Source organism: Macrotis lagotis, chromosome 1 (genome assembly GCF_037893015.1).
Source record: "Macrotis lagotis isolate mMagLag1 chromosome 1, bilby.v1.9.chrom.fasta, whole genome shotgun sequence".
Classification (NCBI taxonomy): Eukaryota; Metazoa; Chordata; class Mammalia; order Peramelemorphia; family Peramelidae; genus Macrotis; species Macrotis lagotis.
Genome location: NC_133658.1, coordinates 36,828,743 through 36,853,551, shown reverse-complemented (window position 1 = coordinate 36,853,551; position 24,809 = coordinate 36,828,743). Strand labels below are relative to the sequence as shown.

Sequence of the window (24,809 nt, the reverse complement as noted above, 5' to 3'; positions counted from 1 at the left end):
TTCCAACTGAAGAAGAGATTTTTGAATGCCTTTATGCTTCTTTTAAGTGGCAAAGCACCTGGTACTGATTCTATTCCAGCAGAAATCTACAAGGAGGGGGGGGTCCAATGCTCATCCAAAAACTGACTGAAATTTTCCACGTTTTATGGCATGCAGAGGTTATCCCTAAGAATTCAAGGATGCCTCCATCCTCTCTCTCTTAGTCATTGCTGGTAAGATTCTGGCCAGAGTCCTTTTCAGTAGACTAATCTTTTACCTGGAAGATGATCACCTCCGAGATCCAGTGTGGTTTCAGAAAGGTTTGAGGAACAGTTGGCATGATGTTTGCTGCCCAATAACTCCAGGGGAAAAAATGCCAGGAGTAGAACAGATGTCTATATATACTGTTTGTAGATCTGACCAAGGCCTTTGAAACTGTCAATTTCAAAGGGTTATGGAAAATTATGTTTGGAGAAGTTCATTAGTATAGTACAATAATTTTCTGATGGTGTGCTTGCCTGTGTTCTGGATGGTAGATGATGTTCTTGAGATTTCCCAGTCATCAGTGGAATGAAACATGGATGTGTCCTTGCACCCATAATATTTTTAGAATGATGTTTTCAGTGACATTATCAAACTTCTACACTGTTGGCGAAGTCTTCAACTTGAAAAGGCCACAAGCCAAGACCAAAGTAGAGGGAATGTTGGTACATGATCTTCAGTTTGCAGATCACAGTGGACTCAATAAGCCTCTGAGGCTGAGATACAACAAAGTATGGATCAATTCTCTGCTGCTTTATGCTTATTTTGACCTGACAATTAACACCAAGAGAACACAAATGTTCCATAAGTCAGCTCCATCATCCATACGTGGAACCATCAGTGACAGCAAATGGAGACATTTTAAGAACTGTGGACAAGTTCACTTACCTTGGCAGTCTCTTTCCAAGGAGGTACACATTGACAATGAGACTGAGGGGCATCTAGGTGGCACAGTGGAAAGAGCATCAGCCCTGGAGTCAGAAGGACCTGAGTTCAAATCCAGCTTCAGACACTTAATAATTGCCTAGCTGTGTGACCTTGAGCAAATCACTTAATCCCATTGCCTTAAATAAAAAATAAAATAAAATAAAAAGAGGTTCACACATGCATTGTCAGAGCTAGCTCAGTATTTGGGAGACTCCAAAAGAAAGTGAGGGAGAAAAGGTATTAGACTAACTTCTAAACTAAAGGTCTACAGAGCTGTTGTGCTGATCTCCTTGCTATATGCCTGTGAAACCTGGGCAGTCTACCAGCACCATGCCAGGAAACTAAATAGCTTCTATTTAAATTGTCTTAGGAAGATTCTGAAGATCACCTGGGAGAAGAAGATACCAGCCACTGAGCATTCTAGAGCTAAACTTTCTAGAGCTAAACTTCCAAGCATTCAAACATTACTATAGAGTGCAACTACAATGGGGCCAGAAGTACACTTGTCAGAAAGATTACTTCATGGGCAAGTGCTCACAACAGGGTAAGAAGAAACAATACCAGGACACCCTCAAGGTCTCTCTTATGAACTTTAGAATGAATTGTACAGCATGGGAGACACTTGCACAGGACCACCCAGCATAAAAGACAGTGCTACAATCTTTGAGCAAGGCAGAATTGAAGCAGCTCAAAGGAAATGAAAATTACGTAAGTTTAGAGTTAGCACCCCAAGTGTTCATGTGGACTATTTGTACCTGCTCTATGGCAGAGTATTTTGAGCTTGCATCAGACACTGTAATTTGTCTTAGTGATGCCATTTTGGTTTTCTTCAATAACAAAGGACAACAACCAACCAACCAAGCATTCTGGAGAACACTTTGTTACTATTCCCAAAGTACTACCAAACTGTGCATGGCTCTTTTTGTGATAGCAAAGAATTAGAAACTGAGGGAATGCCCATCAACTGGGGAATGGCTGAACAACTTGTATAAGAATGTGATGGAATGCTATAGTTCTATAAGAAATCATGAGCAGGCAGTTTTCAGAAAAAACTTCAAAGATTTACATGGATTGATGCTGAATAAAGTCAGCAGATCCATGAGAAACTTAGCTCTTCTCAATAATTCAGTGATCAAAGATAATTTCAAAAGTCTTGCGATAGAAAATGCCATCCACATCCAGAGAAAGACTATGAAGTCTTGTTTTATGTCTTTTTTTCTCTCTCATGATTTCCCCCCCTTTTGTTCTGATTCTTCTCTCACAGCTTGACTAATATATTTAACATAATTGTACATGTATAATCTCTATCAGATTACTTGCTCTCTTGGAGGAAGTAAAGGAAATGAAGAGTGGGAGAAAAATTTGGAAACAAAATCTAAAAAAAAAATGAATGTTGAAAACGACTTTTATGTGTAATTGGGGGGAAAAAAATCTAAAAAAAATGATCAACAAAAAATACCAGAGTGGTTTTGTCATTTTCTTCTTCAGTGGATTAAGGTAAACAGAGATTAAGTGATTTGATAATGGACACACAGCTAATAAATGATTGAGGTCAGATTGAACTCAAGTCTTCCTAACTCCAGTTTCAGTGCACTATCTTCTGAGCCTTCTAATGCTTCTTATATTCCATCAGAATCACATACCACACCTTGTTCAGCCACTCCCCAATTGATCAGCATCCCCTCAGTTTCAAATTTTTTGCCATCACAAGAAGAGTTGCTATAAAGATTTCTACACATATAGGTCCTTATCCTTTTCCTTTGTGATACAGATCTAATAGGGGTACTGTCCTCCATAATCGTTGGACAAGTTCTAAATTGTGCCTTAGTGCCCCTATTTTTAAATATCTCCTCCAGAATTTATCATTTTTCTTTTTTCAGTCACATTAGCCAGTCTGAATCATTCTCTTTTGTGTTATTCTGCTCAATAGTGATTTAGAGCAATTTTTCATATGACAATTGATAGCTTTTATTTGTTCTTTTGAAAATTCCCTGTTCATACCTCTTGATCTCAATGAGAATCTCATTGATTCATTCTTCTTTTCATATATATGTCACTAATTAGATAATATGGAAAACTAAGTGGCACAGTGAATAAAGTCCTGGAGCTAGGAATAAATTATTTCAGATCCAGTCCAAGACACTTATTAAGCTGCAAGCCAAGTCACAACCCTGTTTGCCTCACTTCCACAGCTGTGAAATGAACTAAAGAAGGAAATAGTAAACCACTCTAGTACCTTTGCCAAGAAAATCCCAAAGGGGATAACAAAAAGAAAAATGAATAAACATCAAACTTGATAAGGCATTTGACTACTTTAAGAGAATAATTTCTATTCATGACATTTATCTGCACTTAACTGAATTTCTTTATTTGACATAAAGATAACCAGGCAGAAATCAAATCCCATCAACATCTGCCACATGCTTGCAATGCTCCTTTTAATTAAAAAGATTCCAAATCTTTATGGTTCACAGTGACTATCCTGTGAATATAAGCAGCAGCACCATCAAACTAAGGAACATAACACAATCAACAATTTTGTAGCATAGAACAGCTCACCTGAAGGCCAAGAGATAATACATATACCTCTTGCATGCCATATGCCAGGGATTAATACCAAAGTTAATGTCCAACCAGCATAACCTTTTGTTTCCTAAAGGCCCATGGAGAGATAACAATCTTTGACATTTTAGAGGATTCCACAGAAAGGAGGTTTATCTCTTTCATTCTTGGGGGCTAAATAAGAACTCACTAAACATCATCTAGAGACCTAGAATCATAGTCTACTTAGCTGGGGAATCTTCCCATACTCTTTAAATTCAGAAAGAATCTGCCTGGTTTAATTCTCTGATGGAAATAAAGCAGAGTCCTCAGTCTAAAGACCTTCCCATATGCATTATGATCATAAGATTCCTCTATAGAATGAATTCTTTGATACTGAGCAGCTGTATACTCAGGCTGAAGGTCTTCCCCCTTTCAAAAAGTTTCTTTCCAGAATAAATGTTTTGATGTCAAGTCCTATATTCAGGCAAAAAGATCTTCCTTCATAGAATATATTCATAAAGTTTCTCTCTGTATGGGGCTGCTAGATGGCATGCTGGATAGAGCACTGGCCTTGGAATCAGGAGGATGGGAGTTCGAATCCAGCTTCTGACGCTTACTAGCTGTGTGACCCTGGGCAAGTTACTTAACCCTGACTGCCCCATATCCAGTCAGAGTCATCTCCAGTTCTCCTGGTTCATATCTGGTCACTGGACCCAGATGGCTCTGAAGGAGAAAGTGAGGCTCCTGACTTAGCACAGCACTCCCTCACTCAAATCTAATACATATGCTTGTCATGGCAACACCTCCCTGATGTCATGGTCTTCTTCAAAAATGAAGGCAAAACATTATTATTATTGTTATTATTATTATTATTCTCTCTGTCTGAATTCTTTGATGTTGGATAAGCTTTAAGTTATAGTGGAAAGCTTTCCTGCTCTTCTTATATTCATAAAGAATCTGTCCAGTATTAATTTTTTTTCTGCACAGGCCTTCCTTCTGAAGGCCTAACTATATACAGTAAATTCATAAGGTTGTTCTCCAGTATGAATTCGTAGATGTTGGATAAGTTCTGAATTGTAGGAGAAAGCCTTCCCACATTCCTTACATTCATAAAGACTCTCTCCATTATGAATTCTCTGATGGATATAAAGGTGTGTCCTCTGTCTAAAGAACTTTCCACATTCACTACATCCATAAGGTTTCTCTCCAGTATGAACTCTCTGATGCACAGTAAGTTGTGTCCTACTCCTAAAGGCCTTCATACATACAGTACATTTATAAGGTTTATCTCCAGTATGAATTCTTTGATGTTGAATAAGATCTGAGTTGTAGGAAAAAGCCTTCCCACATTCCTTACATTCATAAAGAATGCCTCTAGTATGAAGTCTCTGGTGCATATAAAGGTGTGTCCTCTGTCTAAAGAACTTCCCACATTCACTACATCCATAAGGTTTCTCTCCAGTATGAACTCTCTGATGCACAGTAAGTTGTGTTGTATTCCTGAATGCCTTTCCACATACAGTACACTCATAAGGTTTCTCTACAGTATGAATTCTTTGATGTCGAATAAGATCTGAGTTATAGAGGAAAGCCTTCCCACAATCCTTACATTCATAAAGAATGTCTCCAGTATGAATTCTTTGATGCAGGTTAAGATGCACCTTCCTCTTGAAGGCCTTTCCACATTCACTACATTTATAAGGTTTCTCTCCAGTATGAATTCTTTGATGTTTAATAAGCTGTGGGTTTCTATGGAAGACTTTCCCACATTCTTTACATTCATAAAGAATCTTTTCAGGATGAATTCTCTGATGTACAGTAAGTTGTATTTTACTCCTAAAGGCCTTCCCACATTCACTACATTCATAAGCTTTCTCTACAGTATGAATTCTTTGATGTCGAATAAGATCTGAATTGCAGAGGAAAGTCTTCCCACAATCCTTACATTCATAAAGAATCTTTCCAGGATGAATTCTCTGATGTATACTAAGTTGTACTTTACTCCTGAAGGTCTTCCCACATTCACTACATTCATGTGATTTCACTACAGTATGAGTTTTTTGATGTCGAATAAGATCTGTCTTGCAGAGAAAAGCCTTTCCACACTCCTTACATTCATAAAGAATCTTTCCAGGATGAATTCTCTGGTGCATACTAAGTTGAGTCTTCCTCCTGAAGATCTTTCCACATTCACTACATTCATGAGGAATCTCACCAGTGTGAATTCTCTGATGAACATAAAGGTGTGTCCGCTGTCTAAAGGCCTTCCCACACTCACTACATTCATAAGGTTTCTCTCCAGTATGAATTCTCTGATGCACAGCAAGATTTGCATTCATGCTGAAGGCTTTACCACATACTGTACATTCATAAGGTTTCTCTCCAGTATGCATTCTTTGATGTCGAATAAGTTCTGAGTTGCAGTGACAAACCTTCCCACACTCCTTACATTCATAGAAAATCTCTCCAGTATGAATTCTCTGATGCACACTAAATTGTGTTTTACTCCTGAAGCCCTTCCCACATTCACTACATTCAAAGAGATTCTCTCCAGTAAATTCTCTGCTACCTAAAAGGAAAAATACAGACTTGGTTAATTCTGCCTTCCCCCCCCCCCCCCCGCCCCGCCCCAAGCCTCCTAGTTGCTCAAAGCTTTTAGAGTTATTCTCTTGCTTTCTCACTTGAGAAACCTAGTTTCAATGGCCTTTCATTAAATATCATAATTTGTTTTGTGAAAGTATAATAATTCCAATTAAAATATGTAAAGGAATTGACTTAGAATGAAACTAACAAGAAGTATAAGCCCTATATAATAAATAATAATTTATTATTAAATAATAACAAATAATAAATAACATCCTATGTAAATAATAGACATTTGAATGGAAAAAGAAAATGAAAAGTCATAAAAAGTAGATGACTTTGAGAGCTTGCAAACATATTCTTATAGGAAGTTAAAACACTGGGCAGAAAGAAAAAGAACTGATGAAATTAGAATGAGGAGAAATAAAAAGAAACATGAATAAAATAGAATAGAAAAGAGTTGTAAGCAAAGAGCTCAAAACAGATAATTGCTGTCATATATTTCCTCTAAAAATTCAACATATCTACTTTGTAAGGAATTGATTCAAATTTGTAAGAGTAAGATCCAATTCCAAAAAAGTAAATGATCAATACAAATAGCTATATGTTCACAAGATAAATTATTAATAATCATCTGAAACAATAATCAAAGTCTGGCAATAAAAGTAAAATAAAAACAGTTTAGAGGTATCACCAAATAGCCATCAGATTTCCAAAGATACTTTAAAAGGTTAATAAATTTTGGCAGTCATGTTGAAATAAATACTTAATAAGCTGCTGCTACAATTCTTTTTATGTGTGAAAATCAACATAGCAATTTAAGCAAGAGTAATAAAATTGTTCATATCCTTTAATTCAATAGGTCTACATCCTCAAAATGTTATTGAAAACAAATATCTCTCTCAAAATATATTAATAGTAGCCTTTTGTGAAATGGCAAGATACTGAGAATTAAAGATCCAAAGATGAGGTATTAGCTAAACGAGTCTTGTGAAATGAACATATTATTGTGACTTTATAAACAAAATTTCAAAGAATAAAGAAAAATAGTATGACATATAAAATGATAGACTAAAAAAAGGAAATTAAGTGATGATTAAGTATTTTAAAAAGTAACAGAAGCAAAGCAACATTAATCACAAAAAGAACACAGAAGAAAATATCAGAATGGAATTCAAAAACACAAAGGGCATATTGCTCATTTCTTCAGTAATTTGCTTATTTTAAAAGGGAAAATGAATTCATGCAATTGCAGGATAATATCTGCTTAAGATAAAATAATCTTCAATGAAGAGCAGAGAAATACCTACTGTGCCCTGAAGCAAGAAATTTCCTTGAAAATGGACATTTGAGAAAAGAGATGCACAAAAAAAAAGTTAAAAAAATAGAGTTGTAAAGTCTCAGCTCTTCTCAGTAGGCCTGGGAAGTTTTAGTAATATCACTTTGTTCCATATTTTACAAGAGCTTTGAGCTAAAATTATTAACAGTACTACAATTTACAATGACTTATCTACTTGATTTCTATATAGTCACCTGGCCAGCTGTTGCTTGGTATAGCTGACTCAGAAATCCAAGATGCTTCCTTTTTTTCCAATTGGTAGATCACATCTGGTTTGGAAACTGCAAATCCTGTTCATTGAAAATAAAAAAAGTAGAAGAGACAGTCATCTCAAAACCCATCATAAAACAGACATAAAATTCTCCTTCCAACTCTTAGTAGAAAAGTGGGGAATAAGAGTACACACTATATGTTATTCCATTAAGGGCACTGTCTATGTTAGCTTATTTTGTCTGAAAATTTTTATTTTTTTCAACTAGGGAGAGGTCAATGGGTTTATGAGTTTTTGTATGTTTGTTTGTTTAGCTGGGAGTGTGGGAGTGTAGAAGAGACATTAAAAATTGAAACCATAAAACTTAAAAAGAATTCCAAACTAGATCAAGGTCTTTGAGAAAAAAAAAAGAAGGCATACTAGGAAGACCCCAAGAATAGCATACAGTATCACTAAAACATATTCTACATTATGGAGAAATGGGTTACAGAATAAAAATACAATTTATTAGATTCACTCTTCATTTAGACAAATAAAACCTACACTAGAATTGAACACAAAATCTTGGATTTGAAGCAAAAGAGAGGGCAGGAAACATTCTCAAGGATAAAAAATGAAGCAGTATAGTTTACAGGCATTCTAAGGAAAGACCTCTTCCCTGAAAACAGGTAGCACAAATACTGGGTCTCTTAGATATAAAAGGATTAGGAATACCTTCATTTTATATGCCAAAGAATTACTGTTAAAATCTTGAAAGTCTCCATGGTATAAATCAGGATTCCAAAGGAACATCTGTTCTTACCTAAAGAGACCAAGTTCCTATAGTTCTCCAGCATCACATCTTTATACAGCGTTTTCTGAGATGGGTTCAAAAGTACCCACTCCTCCCAGGTGAATTCCACAGCCACATCCTGGAATGCCACTGATTCCTAAACACCAAAAATATTTGTGCTTACTCAAATATATTTCTAATTGTTATAAAGTTTGAATATAAACTTCATGCAGTAGGGATTATTGGATTTATATATTTGCAGCCTGATGCACTGACTGGTGAACAGCAGGCATTTAAGAACTCTCTCATTAGATTGCAAATTCTTAAAGAGCAGGGGCAATTTTTGTCTTCCTTTCTATCTTCCTACATAGTACAGTAACTGGTACATGTTAGGTGCTTATTGTTGTTAAAGGATCCCAGATATCAATTTCTAAGGTTTTGGATTTGTTGTTTGTTTTACAACATGCACCAATGATTCTTCTGCATATTGAGCTCAAACAATAATAAGACTAGTTCCTTTTCTATCTGCGGAAATAAAACCCTGATAATGAAATAGCTGAAAATAGCTGGCATGGCCCTAAGTCTATCTACCCCGCCCCCCAGGGTTCATCAACCAATTGGCCTGAGCCCTCACCACCTTCTTCCTCAAATAGCTTTGTTTCTTAAAATATGGAGCTCTGAAGTTAATATGACTGTGTCCCTGCTCCCACAGCCAAAAGGACAAAGATGAGAGGAGACAGAGGAGGCCAGAACATGCCAGGCTCCTCAGATTTCCTCCATAAACCAGAGAAACAAAATTAAAGATTGCAAAAGAGCAGTGGTCTTCCTAGGACAACTGACCTGAAGAAAGACCCCAGGGTCAGAGGGTTGGCCTAAGAGAATGCAAATACCTCCAAGCAGTTTCCTCTGAAGTGGCAAACAACAAGCCCGGGGGACAACTGGTTGGGAGGCTGCCTAGGTCTCAGTCACAGGAATTCTCCCCTACAAATAGTGTGAGGCTCAGATGCCTGAGCTGGGGAGGACTGAAGGACTCTCTACTGTCCTGTGTTGGGCTGTGGCTGTCATCAGCAGGAAGGTACTTAGCACTCCAGTGGGCTGAGAAGAAGCATGTACCTAAGCATGTACCAGCAAGCATTGTAAAGTAATAGGGATAAGCTAGAAGGCTTCCCAGTAAGATCAGGTGTGAAGGAAGGATGCCCACTGTCATCAATATTACTCAGTATTATACTGAAAATCTTTGCAATATCAAGAGAAGAAAATGAAATAGAAGGAATCAGAATCGGGAATAAGATAATAAAACTGTCTCTTTTGGGAGAAGATATATTTGGTAAATCCTAAAGATTCAACTAAAAAGTTAATTGAACTTATTCATATTTTCAGTGAAGTAGAAAAATTTAAAGTAAATCATCAGTATTTATATATATATATATGTATCTTAATCAGGACCCTATCAAGAGATAACTAAAGATATCCCATTTAAAATAATTCTAGGGGCAGCTAGGTGGTTCAATGAATAGAGCACTGGCCCTGGAGTCAGGAGGACCTGAGTTCAAAGCCGGCCTCAGACACTTACTAAGTACCTAGCTGTGTAACCTTGGGCAAGTCACTTAACCACATTGCCTAGCAAAAAAACCTAAAACAATAATAAAATAATTCTAGACAGTATAAAATACTTGACACTACACCTGAGAAAATAAATGCAGGAACTATATGAACAAAATCTTAAAAGAAAACTGTATATAAAAAACAACTGTATAAAGTAAGATTTAAATAAAGAAATATTAATTCCTCATTGGTAAGTAGGGCCAATATTATAAAAATAAAAATTTTATCAAAATTAAGTTATATATATTTGATGCCATCTCTGAGATAACACCTTATACCTCTCAGATTGGCCAATATGAGCAGAAAGGAAGATGATCAATGTTGGAGGGGATGTGGGAAATATGGGACACTAATGCTTTGTTTGTGAAGCTGTGAACTGATCTAGCCTTTCTGGAGAGCAATTGGGAATTATGCCAAAAGAGCAACAAAAATGTGCATACCCTTTGATCCAGCAAAGCCACTACTGGGTCTGTATGCCGAAGTGATAAAGAAAAAGGGTACAAATCCCAAATGTACAAAAATTATTTATAGCAGTTCTTTTTGTAATGGCAAAGAATTGGAAATCAAAGGGATGCCCATGCATTGGGGAATAGCTGAACAAATTTGGTATATGTATATGAGGGAACACTATTGTTCTATTAGAAACCAGGAGGGATGGGATTTCAGAGAACCTGGAAAAACCAACATGAATTCATATGGAGTGAGATGCGCAGAACTGGAAGAACACTGTACACTGTAACAGCAACACAGGGGTGATGATTAAACTTAATGGACTTGCTCACTCCATCAGTGCAATGATCAGGGACAATTTTAGAGGATCTGTGATAGAGAATACCATCTTTATCCAGAGAAGGAACTGTGGAGTGTAAATGAAGATTACTATCTTCAATTTTCTTCTCTCACAGCACATTCAATTTTGATCTATGCATATCGTGGGAAAAAAAATGTAAAGACTACATCAGATTGTCTTCTGTAGGAGGGAGGGAGAAGGGAATGGAGGGAGGGGGAAAAATTATAAAATTAAAAACCTTGTAAAAGAATGATTGATAGAAACTACCACTGTATGTAATCAGAAAACAAATATTTGTATAATAAAAAAATCAATAAAATGATTTTCATTCATTTAAAAATATTTTATTAGTTTTCCAATTATATACAATAGGAGTTTCTACCTATCATTTTTTGTAAGGTTTTTGAATTTTACAATTTTTGCCCCACCCTCCCCTTCCCTCCCCACATCCCCCCACAGAAGGCAGGTTGATAATCCTTACATTGTTTCCAGTGTTAGTCATTGATCAAAATTGAATGTGTTGAGAGAAATCATATCCTTGAGGAGAAAATAAAATATTAAAGACAGCAAAATTATGCTATACATAGGACACTTTTTTAAAAAAAAAATTGAAGATAATAGACTTTGGACTTTATTTAAACTCCACAATTCTTTCTTTGGATACAGATAGTATTCTCCATCACAGATACTCTAAAATTGTCCCTGATTATTGCAATGATGGAATGAGCTAGTCCATTAAAGTTGATCATCACCCATATATTGCTATTATGGGGTACAATGTTCTTCTGGTTCTGATCATCTTGCTCAACATTAGTTCATGCAAATCCTTCCTGATTTCTAATAGATGGACATTCACTCGATTTCCAATTCTTTGCCACCACAAACAGAACTGCTATGAATATTTTTGTACAAGTGATATTTTCACCCTTTTTCATGATCTCTTCAGGGTACAGACCCAGTAGTGGTATTGCTGGATCAAAGGGCATGCACATTTTTATTGCCTTGAGGGCATAATTCCAGATTGCTCTCCAGCAAGGTTGAATGAGTTCACAGCTTTACCAACAATGCATTAGTGTCCTGATTTGCCACCTTTGAACACTGATCATTTTCCTTTCTGTTCATATTGGCCAATCTGAGAGGTATGAGATGGCACCTCAGAACTGCTTTAAATTGTGTTTGTCTAATCAGTAATGAATTACAACAGTTTTTCATATGACTATAGACAGCTTTGATTTCCTCATCTGTAAATTGCCTCTGCATATCCTTTGACCATTTGTGAATGGCTTGTTTTCTTTTTTTAATAAATTTGACTGAGTCCTCTGTAAATTTTAGAAATGAGTCCTTTTGAGCAAGCTAGGTGGCGTAGTGGATAAAGCACCAGCCCTGGAGTCAGGAGTACCTGGGTTCAAATCCGGTCTCAGATAATCATTATCTAGCTGTGTGGCCTTGGGCAAGCCACTTAACCCCATTTGCCTTGCAAAAACCTAAAAAAAATAAAATTAAATTTAAAAAAATGAGTCCTTTGTGAGAAATACTAGTTATAAAAATTGTTTCCCAATTTACTGCATTTCTTTTAGTTTTGGTTACAGTGGGGGTTTTTGTGTAAAAGCTTTTTAATATAATCAAAATTATCTAATTTGTTTTTAATGATGTTCTCCATCTCTTCCTTGGTTATTAACTGCTTCCCTTTCCATAGATCTACAGATAAACTATTCCTTGATATCCTAGTTTGCTTTTAATATTGTCTTTTATGTTTAAATCCTGTACCCATTTTGATTTTAAAGATTTTCATTCTTAATATATTCGATGACATCTCAACTGAGTGAACAAAAAATTATTTCACTGGTTAGAAAAAATAACAAAATTTATTTAGAAGAACAAAAAATCAAGAATATCAGAAGAACTAATGGGGACCCAAAGGGCAACAAAAATGTGCATACCCTTTGATCCAGCAATACCACTACTGGGTCTATACCCTGAAGAGATGATGAAAAAGGGTAAAAACATTACTTGTACAAAAATATTTATAGCAGCCCTGTTTGTGGTGGCAAAGAATTGGAAATCAAGTAAATGTCCTTCAATTGGGGAATGGCTTAGCAAACTGTTGTATATGTATGTCATGGAACACTATTGTTCTATTAGAAACCAGGAGAGATGGGAATTCAGGGAAGCCTGGAGGGATTTGCATGAACTGATGCTAAGCGAGATGAGCAGAACCAGAAAAACATTATAAACCCTAACAGCAACATGGGGGTGATGATCAACTTTGATGGATTTGTTCATTCAGTGCAACAACCAGGGACAATTTGGGGCTGTCTGTGATGGAGAATACCATCTGTATCCAGAGAAAGAACTGTTGAGTTTGAACAAAGACCAAGGACTATTACCTTTAATTTAGGGAAAAAAAACTGATTATCTTTTTGTCTGATCTTGCTATCTTTTATACTTTATGTATCTTCTTTAAGTATATGATTTCTCTCTCATCACATTCAATTTGGATCAATGTATACCTTGGAAACAATGTAAAGACTGGCAAATTGCCTTCTGTGGGGGGTGGGGGGAGGGAAGTAAGATTAGGGGGGAAAATTGTAAAACTCAAAATAAATTTTTTAAAAAAAAGTATCTTTTGCCCAAGAAAAGCCTCAAACTCACTAAGACTTTTTGCTTTATTTGTCCTGGTAAGGAGAAATTCCATCTAACTGGTATTCTTATTTTTTTAAATAAATTTCATATATTTTGTTTAAAAAAAAGAACTAATGGGGAAAAAGTATAAGGGAAGGAAGGTTAGCAGTACTGGATCATATATTAGATTATAAGGTAGTAGTTATCAAAATTATCTGATACTAAGAAATAGAGTGGTCTATCAGTAGAACAGAGTTGACACAATTTACAGAAGCAAATGAATATAGTTACCTAGTGTTTTAAGGGTGTAAAGACCTAAATTATCAGGACAAGAATTCATTATTGGGTAGATTGTTGTGAAAGCTAGAAAGCAGTCTGGCAAAAATTAGGCATGGACCAATATCTTCCACCAAGATAAGGTCAAAATGGATACATGATATAATATAAAAAAACTTGAAGGAAAATATTACCCATCAATAATGAATAAGTGAACAATTTATGAATAAGCAAGGGGCAGAAAACATTGTGAGAAGCAAAATGGATAATTTTCATTCCATTAAAATAAAAAGTGTTTATATAAATAAAGACAAACATAACAAAGATCAGAAAGCAGAAAACGGGGGAGTTTTTAGACTATTCTTCTGATAAAGGTCTCAGATCTCAGATCTTATAAGAATACAAGTCATTTCTCATTAATAAATGATCAAGGGATATGAACAGGCTGCTTTCCAGATGAAACAATCAAAACAATTTATAATCATATGAAAAAATTGTATGAAATTTTTATTAAGAAAATATAAATTGGGGCGGCTAGGTGGCACAGTTGATAGAGCACCGGCCCTGGAGTCAGGACAACCTGAGTTCAAATCCGGCCTCAGACACTTAATAATTGCCTAGCTGTGTAGCCTTGGGCAAGCCACTTAACCCCATTTGCCTTGCAAAATCCTAAAAACAAAACAAAAAAAACCCCAAAATAATAAATTAAAACAACTTTGAGATATCATTTTACATTTATCAGATTAATAAAAGGAAAAAGTGACAAATGTTGGAAGTGATGTGAAAAAATTGGTTACTAATTATTGGTACTAATTATTATATTAGTACCAAAGTTCTTTTTTTTACTTCCTCATCCAGAAACCCAAAAAATGTTGGATGTTTTTCTTAAAAACTCAAACCAAGATCTAAGAAGACAGTAAAAGAAGTTCAGAGTATGATAATGAATACATTCCTGTTCATTGTGTTTGCTCAGACAGACCTGGGGAAAGGTTGATTTTTCTTATTATCAAGGCAGGTGACGTGGAAATTAATGCCTTTTTGATCAAGATTTGACTGATCTAAGTCAAGTACCCCAAGACCTTTATTTTAATATAACCAACACCTGACTTTGTGTTAATCAATTCAAACTGATTGCCACCCCTCAGGAACACCTCCTCTTCAAAGGGCACATAAACTGTGACCCCCTCCCCCCATTATTAGGAGTCTTTGGACTAAGAGAGATGGTCAAATGACCATCCTTTTATTAATACTCTGCAGGCTTTATTAATAAAATGATTAAATTATCCAGAAGTGAGGTCTCTCAAAATTTTTCAAACATCACAGTGGAATTATGTCCAAAGAGTTATTAAACTGCCTGTTATGTACTTTGACCCAGCAATACAAGATGATTAGGGAAAATGGAAAAGAGCCTATATGTTCTAAAAAATTTATAATAGTTCTCTTTGTGGTGGCAAAGAACTTACAGGAATGTCGATCAATTGAAGACTGGCCAAACAAAATTGTAATATATGTTCACAATGGAATATTACTTTGTTATAAGAAATTAAGAGCTCAAAGATTAGAAAAGCATGGAGCATGAAATAATAAAAAGCAAAATGAGCAGAACAAAGAGAATGTGGTATATAGTAATAGCAGTATTGTTTTAGGAAGATGTTGTGCAAACAAGTCATTCTATTATAAAGATCCAAATTATCTGCAAAATCTTATGAAGATGAGGTTTATATACAGAGAAAACAGACACGTATGTGTGTGTATACATATATACAAGCATATACATATATATATATATATATATATATATAAAGTTTCTATTGATAGTCGTTTCTAGGGTGCAGAGTGTGGGCAAAAAGTTACATATAACTTTGTTGTATATTCGAAGGGAATAGTATGTTGTACATAATGGATCTGCAGTTTCAGATGTAATCCTTTTTTCTTTTTCTATTCCATTTTGTTCAGAAAAAAAAAAGAGGAAAAGCAAGCAGGGGAGACAACCTACATTCTCTTCTCTGCAACAGTAAATGTAAAAAAAATTATGGCTATAAAGGAGCATTATTTTCCAATTCATATATTTTGAACTGAAAGAGACATGACAGTCTAATCTTCTCATTTTACAAATTAAGGAAGCGAGATCCAAAGATGGAAAGTAACTTGCTTAAGGTCAAAAGGGGAGTAAATTACAACAGATCTGCACTTTGTTACCTAGGTTTTCTCAATTCCAAATCTAAAGCTGTTTTCATTATATCATGCTACCATCCTCTTTCTCTATAATCAGACCAATGTCACTGCCAAGCCACTCACAATACCTTTTGAGGACAGCAAAGAATTGGAAACAAACTGAATTGCCATCTATAAAGAATGGCTAGAAAAAGATGGCATATGGGTACAATGGACTACAATACAGTAAAAAAAAATGACAAGAATAATTCTGAGATGCAGTGGAAAATGTATAATCATTGCAATGTGAAATAATCAAAACAATAATAATTCTCTACAAAAACATAAATTAAAAAAATTTAAAAGATGCTGATCCCTGGAATTGAAAAAAATGTTCATCATAGAAAAGCAGATTAAGACCACTAGAGGAGAATGTTTTATGATTAGCCATGTATGGTCATCATAACAGTTATTTTTGTGTAATAACATTACTTTGATATAAAGGAGGGTCAAATCTTAAGGGTAAAGAAGATTTTTTCCAGAAATGACTGTGGTGAAATAGCAAAAAAAGTATTATAGAAAAAAATAAGGCGCTTTTTCCTATTTGCTTACTAACCGTTCACTCAGTAATCCATTATTCAAAGTATTCACTATCACTAGCTTGACATGTCTCCTTTCCCAGTCCTCTGGCACATGTCCCATTCTCCAGATCTTTCAGGGACAATGATAAGGGCCAAGCAACCAAACACAGTGTGAGCTTCTTTTAGAACAGCTGGATCCTGCTTGTCTCCTTTTCCTGGTGACTTCTGGGATTCTTTTCCACTTCAATAATTTAAATTAAAGCAAAGGAAGATTGTGGTTGTTCAGCCTTCTCACAGATATCACAGATATCTCACAGATATTTTTTGTAAGGCAAATGGGGTTAAGTGGCTTGCCCAAGGCCACACAGATAATTATTAAGTGTCTGAGGCCAGATTTGAACTCAGGTACTCCTGACTCCAGGGCTAGTGCTCTATCCACTGCACCACCTAGCCTCCCCAATATCATTCATTATAATCATCAACATCATATTCACCCTAAAAATGGTCCTCACTATTCTTACCATCTCGTTTGCTTCTAGACTAGGTATCAAAAATTTTGTTGTAACATTCAACACCAAAATCACTTCTTTTAGGATTTTCTTTTTGCTTTTTTATTTTCCTTTTGTTACACTGTTCTATTTCTTATTCTCAGTTAATGATACTTAAAAATATTTCTTATAATGATTCACTATGCTTCAAGTCAATTGGTTATCAAAAATTACAACTTAGTCTCAAGTCTTCTGACAGTCTGGAGTTCTTGTCCTTATATTTCACTGCTTCCTACTCTCTAGTTCAATTCATTTTTTAAATTAATGTTTTATTTGTTTTCCAATTATATACAATAGTAGTTTCTACCTATCATTTTCTGTAAGGTTTTGAATTTTATGATTTTTCTTCCACCCTTCCCTCCCTCCCCGCATCCTCCCACTGAAGGCAGTCTGAAAATCTTTACATTGTTTCCATGTATACACTGATCGAGATTGAATGTGGTGGGAGAAAAATCACATCCTCAAGGAGAAAATAAAATATTAGAGATGGCAAAATTATGGAGTACATAAGATATTTTCTAAAAAAAAAAATCGAAGGTAATAGACTTTGATCTTTGTTTAAATTCCACATTTCTTTATCTGTGTACAGATGGTCTTCTCCATTGCAGGTGCTCTAAAATTGTCCCTGATTGTTGCACTTGATGGAATGAGCAAATCCATTAAGGTTGATCATCACCCCCATGTTGCTGTTATGATGTGCAATGTTCTGGTTCTGCTCATCTCACTCAGCATCAGTTCATCCAAATGCTTCCAGGCTTCTCTGAATTCCCATCCCTCTTGGTTTCTAACAGAACGATAGTGTTCCATAATGTACACATACCACAATTTGTTCAGCCATTCCCCAACTGATGGACATTCACTCAATTTCCAGTTCTCTGCTACCACAAACAGAGCTGCTATGAATATTTTTGTACAAGTAATGTTTTTACCCTTTTTCACAATCTCTTCAGGGTACAGACCCAGTAGTGGTATTGTCGGATCAAAGGGTATGCACTTTTTATTGGCTTTAGGGAGTAATTCCAAATTGCTCTCCAGAAAGGTTGGATGGGTTCAAAGCCAACAATGCATTAGTGTCCCAGATTTCCCACATCCCTTCCAACATTGAACATTGTCCCTTCTGGTCATATTGGCCAATCTGATGTATGAGATGTTACCTCAGAGCTGCTTTAAATTGCGTTTGTCTAATCAGTAATGATTTAGAACAATTTTTCATATAACTATGGCCAGCTTTGATTTCTTCATCTGGAAATTGCCTTTGCATATCCTTTGACCATTTGTCATCAATTCACATTAACACAACATTTACCCAAAAAGCAGATTTGAATGAAGTATGTGAGTCTTAAACATCTATTATATGTTAAATAAAAATTTATGGTATTATCAGGGTACTAGGAGATAGGAATACTCCCATCAAAAGAGATTCTTCTCATCCTTCCTTCTCCAGTCCCAGGAAGTAAGGCTATCCTTAACAAAAATCTAGAACTTCCACTTTTCCTTCCTCATTGTGATAAAAAGATGACCAAATTCTTCTAACAAATATCCATAGGCAAGCAAAACAAATTCCCACACTGGTCACGTTCAAACTACAAGTCGATCACATGAATGTCAGAAGTTGGGTAACTTGGGTTTGTTTCATCATAAGTCTTATTAAAAAGGTTTGAATACTAAGTTGAGCAGAGTTCTGAAATCTTTCAAAATTGTTTGTTTTTACAATGTTGTCATTGGATAAATTTTTCTCCTGATCTGCTCACTTCACTCTGATTCATATAAATCTCCCTAGGTTCTCTGAAAATGTTCCATTTATGGTTTCTTCCATTAAAATACTTTTCTATCACCCTTATATACCATAACATTTTTAGCCATTCCATAACTGATGGGAGTCTAGTCAGTTTTCAATTCTTTGCAATGACAAAAAGAGCTGCTAAAATAAATTTTGTACATACGGGTCCTTTTTTTCCTCTTTCTTTGATCCCTTTGGACTTGGTATCATTGTTGCAAAGGGTATGCAAAATTCTATAATTTTCGTGGCATGGGTTCCAAATTGTTTTTAAGAATGGGTGGCAGGGGTGGAGCCAAGATGGCGACATGAAGGGATCCAGTCTTAGGCGCTCTCTGATAAAACTCATAAGCTAAGGACCCTAACTAAACTTTCGAGAGACAGAACCCACAAAGGGACCCAGTGAGGCAGTTCTCCTACTCAAGGTAACCGGGAAAAGAGCAGAAAGGCTCTGCTCCCCGGGATCGGAAAGGCAGCCTGCCAGAGGGGTGGCCCGCCAGAGCAAAAGAACTTCAGCCTCCCGGAGGCAGCCCCAGGGCGCTGGGAGCTGCAGCTCACAGCAGTGGGGGAGGAGTCTCCTGAGCTGCACCCCAGGGAGCACCGGGCACAAACTGGGGGAACAGCGGGGGGCCTCTGCCAGAGGGAGCACGTGGAGCCCAGCCCCCAGGGCACACAGGGAGCAGCTTGGTCTTTCTGCAGCCCAGATCCAGGAACAGAAGCAGGCGGAGCAGGTAAGCAGGAGCCCCCAGGGCATGAGCCCATTGAGCTGAGGGAGAGAGACTGCCGAGCTCTGTCCTCTGTCCCTGGAACAGGACTCTGGGGCTCTGACCACATTCAGATCCTGATCCCAGTCTAGGCCCCCCCATAGAACAACAAGGCCCCCCCACCTCGGCCCCGTGGCAGAGGGGGGCACTTATGGTCATTCACAGACCAGGAGGGAGGACAGAGCCTCACACACTGAGACCCTTGTGGGAGTGTCCCAAAAGCTCAGGAAGCACCCCAAAACCAGGCCCAGGGGGGGAAAATGAGCAAGCAGAGAAATAAGAGGAAGACTATTGAGAAATATTTTGCAAATGAGCCCAAGAAGGATCAAAACACTCAGTCTGAAGATGAGGAAGCACAAGCTCCTGCATCTAAAGACTCCAAGACAAACAGAAATTGGGCTCAGGCTATGACAGAGCTCAAAAAAGACTTTGAAAATCAAATGAGGGAGTTGGAAGAAAAACTGGGAAAAGAAATGAGAGATGCAGGAAAAACATGAAAATGAAGTCAGCAGCTTAGTCAAGGAAATCCAAAAAAATGCTGAAGAAAATAGCATGCTAAAAAACAGCTTAGGTCAAATGGATAAAACAGTTCAAAAAGTTATTGAAGAGAAGAATGCTTTGAAAAGCAAAATTGGCCAGATGGAAAAAGAGATAAGAAAACTCTCTGAGGAGAACAAATCCTTCAGACCAAGAATAGAATTCAGGGAGACAGATGAATTTATCAGAAATCAGGAATCAATACTTCAAAACCAAAAAAATGAAAAATTAGAAGAAAATGTGAAATATCTCATTGAAAAAACAACTGATATGGAAAACAGACTTAGGAAAGATAATTTAAAAATTATTGGAATACCTGAAAGTCATGATCAGGAAAAGAGCCTTGACATCATTTTCAAAGAATTACTACAGGAAAATTGCCCTGATATTCTAGAAGCAGAGGGCAAAATAGAAATGGAGAGAATCCACCGATCACCCAGAGAAAGAGATCCCAAAAAACCAACACCCAGGAATATTATAGCCAAGTTCCAGAACTCCCAAGTCAAAGAGAAAATATTACAAGCAGCCAGAAGGACACAGTTCAAATATCATGGAGCTGCAGTCAGGATCACACAGGACTTAGCAGCAACTACATTGGAAGCTCTTAGGGCTTGAAATACAATATACCGGAAGGCAAAAGAGCTTAGAATGCAGCCAAGAATGAACTACCCAGCAAGGCTGAATGTCCTCTTCCAGGGGAAAAAGATGGACTTTCAATGGACCAGGGGAATTTCAAATGTTCCTTTTGGAATGGCCAGAGCTGAACAGAAGGTTTGATCTTCAGATACAGGACTCAGGTGAAGCATGGAGATTGGAGGAGGGGGGAAATATGAGGGACTTAATGAGGATGAACTGTATGTATAGAAAAATGATACTGATAATATTCATATGAACCTTCTCAGTTAATAGAGCAGGTAGAGGGAGCTTTTATAGTTGAAGCACAGGAGAAAGCTGAATTCTAAGATAAAATATGGTATAAAAATGGAGTCAATAGAAAAAAAGGGAAATGGAATGGGAGAAAGAAAAAGGAGAGGGGGAATAGTCCAAGATATTTAACATCATAAGATTTTTTTTTATTACAATGAGCTATTGCAATGATATGGAAGAGGGGAGATAAGGGGGAATGAGGGAACCTTTGCTCTCATCAGAGGTGGCTAGGAGAGGAAACAGCAAATATACTCAATGGGGTATAGACATCTGGAATAAGAAGGAGGGGGGAGCAGGGGGAAGGGGTGGGGATATGAATAAAGGAGGAGAGGATGCACCATGGGGGGGAGAGTGGTCAGATATAACACATTTTCTTTTTTACTTCTTGCAAGGGACTGGGATTGGAAGGCCTGCCCAGGACCATAGGGCCAGGTGGATTCTGGGCCTAAGGGGTGGTATGGGGGTTCAGGGCTTCTTGGCCCCAGGACCAGGGATCTGTCTGCTGCGCCACTCAGTGACCCTACAGCAGAGTCAGAGTGAAAGGAGAGAGAAAATATAGTACATGGTAGTGGAGAAATAAGGAGGGAGTTAGGATCAGCAATGGCAACATTGGAAAAATATGGAAGTATCTTTTGTGATGGACTTATCATAAAGAATTTGATCCACCCATGACAGAGTTGTTGGTGTTGGAACAAAGACTGAAGCACATTTTTTATTATTATTATTTGAGGGAGGGTGCAGGGCAAGTGGGGCTGGGTGGCCTGCCTGGGGCCACATAGCAGGGTGATCTTTGGGTGTCTGGGGCTGGATTTGGACCCAGGTGCTCCTGGCTCAAGGGCCAATGCTCTGTCTGCCACCCAGCCACCCCTACTATTATTACTATTTTATTTTATTTTGGGTCTTTTTTTTTTTCTTCTTTTTGGTTTTTGCAGGACAGTGGGGATCAGGTGGCTTGCATGTCACACGGCTGGGTGATTGTTGGGTTTATGAGGCTGGATATGGACTCGGGTGCTCGTGGCTCCAGGGCTGGTGCTTCGTCCATTGCGCCACCTGGCCATACCTACAATTATTACTATTATTTTTTTAATTTTAATTTTTTTCTCTCCCCTTTTTTTCTCCCAAGCAAATCTATCTATATTCATGGAGGGAGGGGTATTTTGTTTACTTGTAAACAAGAATATTTTATTAATGTAAAAAAATTTGTACAAAATGAGAATAAAAAATAAATTAAAAAAAAAAGAATGGATGGCCCGGGGTAGCTAGGTGCCACAGTGGATAGAGCACCAGCACTGGAGTCAGGAATACCTGAGTTCAAATCTGGCCTCAGATACTTAACAATTACCTAGCTGTGTGGCCTTGGGCAAGCCACTTAACCCCATTGCTTTGCAAAAAAAACTAAAAAAAGAAAAAAGAATGGGTGGCCCAGAGGGCAGATAGGTGGTACAGTGGATAGAGCATCAGCCTTGGAATCAGGAGGATGTGAGTTCAAACCTGACCACAGACATTTAATAATTACCTAGTGTGTAACCTTGGGCAAGTCATTTAACTCCATTACTATGCAAAAAAACAAAAACAAAAAGGAGTGGGTGGCTCAGAACAGCTCCAACAATTGTATAGTAATGTATCTGTTTTTCCATAGCTCCTCTGGCATTTATTATTTTATTTTATCAACTGCCAATCTGGTAAGTATGAGGTAGAACTTCAGAGTAGTTTATAGTCAATTTATTACATAGTTTTCCTATTATTGAATTTTTCAAGGCAATGGGGTTAAGTAGCTTGCCCAAGGCCACACGGCTAGGTAATTATTAAATGTCTGAGGTCGGATTTGAACCCAGGTACTCCTGACTCCAAGGCCGGTGCTCTATTTACTGAGCCACTTAGCCGCCCTGTATGAATCTAATTTAATCACAGCACATAACCTTGATATGTTGCTATAATATCTCTGGTTTAGATAAAAATATAATTTCTGCATGTAGAAAGAATTTGCTAGGATCCATTCTTTCACTATTTTCCCCAAAAACTTGTATAATATTAAAATAAGCTATTTATTAAAAGCTTCTTTAGAATTCATTTGTAAATCCACTGAATCCATTTTTTTTGGTTTTGTTTTCATCCCCTCTGAAAGCCTATGTATAGCTTAATCAATTTCTAAAATCTAAGATTAACTTAAATCTTTAATTCTTGTTGGGGTTAACCTGGGCATAACACATACAAACACACATATATATAAATATCCTTTCATTTTATTCAGATGGTTGGGTTTATTGGCATTCAATTGAAAATAACAGCAAATAATAACCTATTTCTTCAATTATTGTTAATTGACCTTTTCATTTTTGATAACCAGCAATTTTAGGATCACTGTTTCAATTAGAATAGCTAAGTTAATAGCTATTGACAATATTATTATTGCATTAATTGTACAACTGGTTCTGCTTATTGTAATTTTCCCAGGCTTTCTGAAAATATTCCCTTCACCAGTAGAACTCCATCACATTTCATATTCTACAACTTGTTCGGTTATTCACTAACAAGTATCTCTCCTCAGTTTCCAGATCATTGCTACTCCAAAAAAAAATGGATATAAATATTTTTGCACATATGGGTCCTTTTTCTTTGAATCTTTGGGATCCAAACCTAAAAGTAGTTGCTAGGTTGAAGGGTATGCAGAAGTATAACCCTTTGGACACAGTTCAAAACTGTTCTTCAGAATGGCTGAATTAGTTCACAACTCTACCAACAGGGGAGTCAGTACCCTAATTTTCCCACATTCCCTCCAGCATTTGTCATTCCTTTTGGGACATCTTTTGATGGGTGAAATGGTATCCCAAAGTTGTTTTAAGTGGCATTTCTACAATTAATTCTCCTTTAGTGTATTTTTCATTTGTTTATTGATACTTATGATTTCGTCGTCTGAAAAATGCTTGTTCATAGCTTCTGACCATTTATCAACTAGGGGACGGCTCTCATTTGGATAATTTTGGTTCTCTATGCCATTGAGATGAGATCTTTAAAGCAAAAAATATTAAAAAAAAAACAAGAGATGAATCATTATCAGAGAAAATTACTACACACCCCCCCGCCACTTTCCTGTTTATTTTGGTTGTATTGGTTTTCTTTGTGCAAAACTTTTTTTAATATTATATAATAAAAATCATCTATTTTGCCTCCTGTAAACTGTCTTAACATGTTGGCCTATGAACTCTTCTCCTACTTATATGCATAAAAATTTTTCTCCCATTTCCCTAATTTGCATATATCACCTTTTATGTGTAAATCATACACCCATTTTGAGCATATTTTAGTATTCATTATGAGATTTTTGGCTATGACTAGTATTCTCAGCAGTTTGTCAAGTAGTAACTTCATGTTCCAATTACTAGGATACTCAGATTTATCAAAAAAATAGGTTATTGAACTCAACTGCTATTGTTTATCATGTACTTAATCCATTCCAATATTTGATCATTCTATTTCCTATTCAACACCAAACTGCTTTGATGATGACTGCTTTATAATATAATTTGAGATCTGGTACTGCTAGGATCCCTTAACTTTTCCCTCCCATTGATTCTTTAAAAATTCTTAATCTTTTCTTCCTCTATGATTTTTTTAAAATTCTAAGTCTAGGGGCAGCTAGGTGGACCAGTAGATAGAGCACTGGCCCTGGAGTCAGGAGTACCTGAGTTCAAATCCGGCCTCAGACACTTAATAATTATCTAGCTGTGTGGCCTTGGGCAAGCCACTTAACCCCATTTGCCTTATAAAAAAAAAACTTAAAAAAAAATCTAACTCTTAATAAAGTGATTCTTTGGTAGTTTGATAGTTTTG

At 36.7% G+C, this 24,809-nt stretch overlaps 1 protein-coding gene across 1 annotated transcript in view; it reads right to left on the bottom strand.

Moving 5' to 3' along the window:
- The window catches only part of LOC141495805 (uncharacterized), a 79,306-nt gene that overhangs the window by 33,408 nt on the left and 21,089 nt on the right, over window positions 1-24,809 (bottom strand). The window contains 3 exon segments of the mRNA XM_074197554.1: window positions 4,509-6,061; window positions 7,609-7,704; window positions 8,428-8,554. Coding sequence (XP_074053655.1) covers window positions 4,509-6,061; window positions 7,609-7,704; window positions 8,428-8,554 — 1,776 coding nt within the window.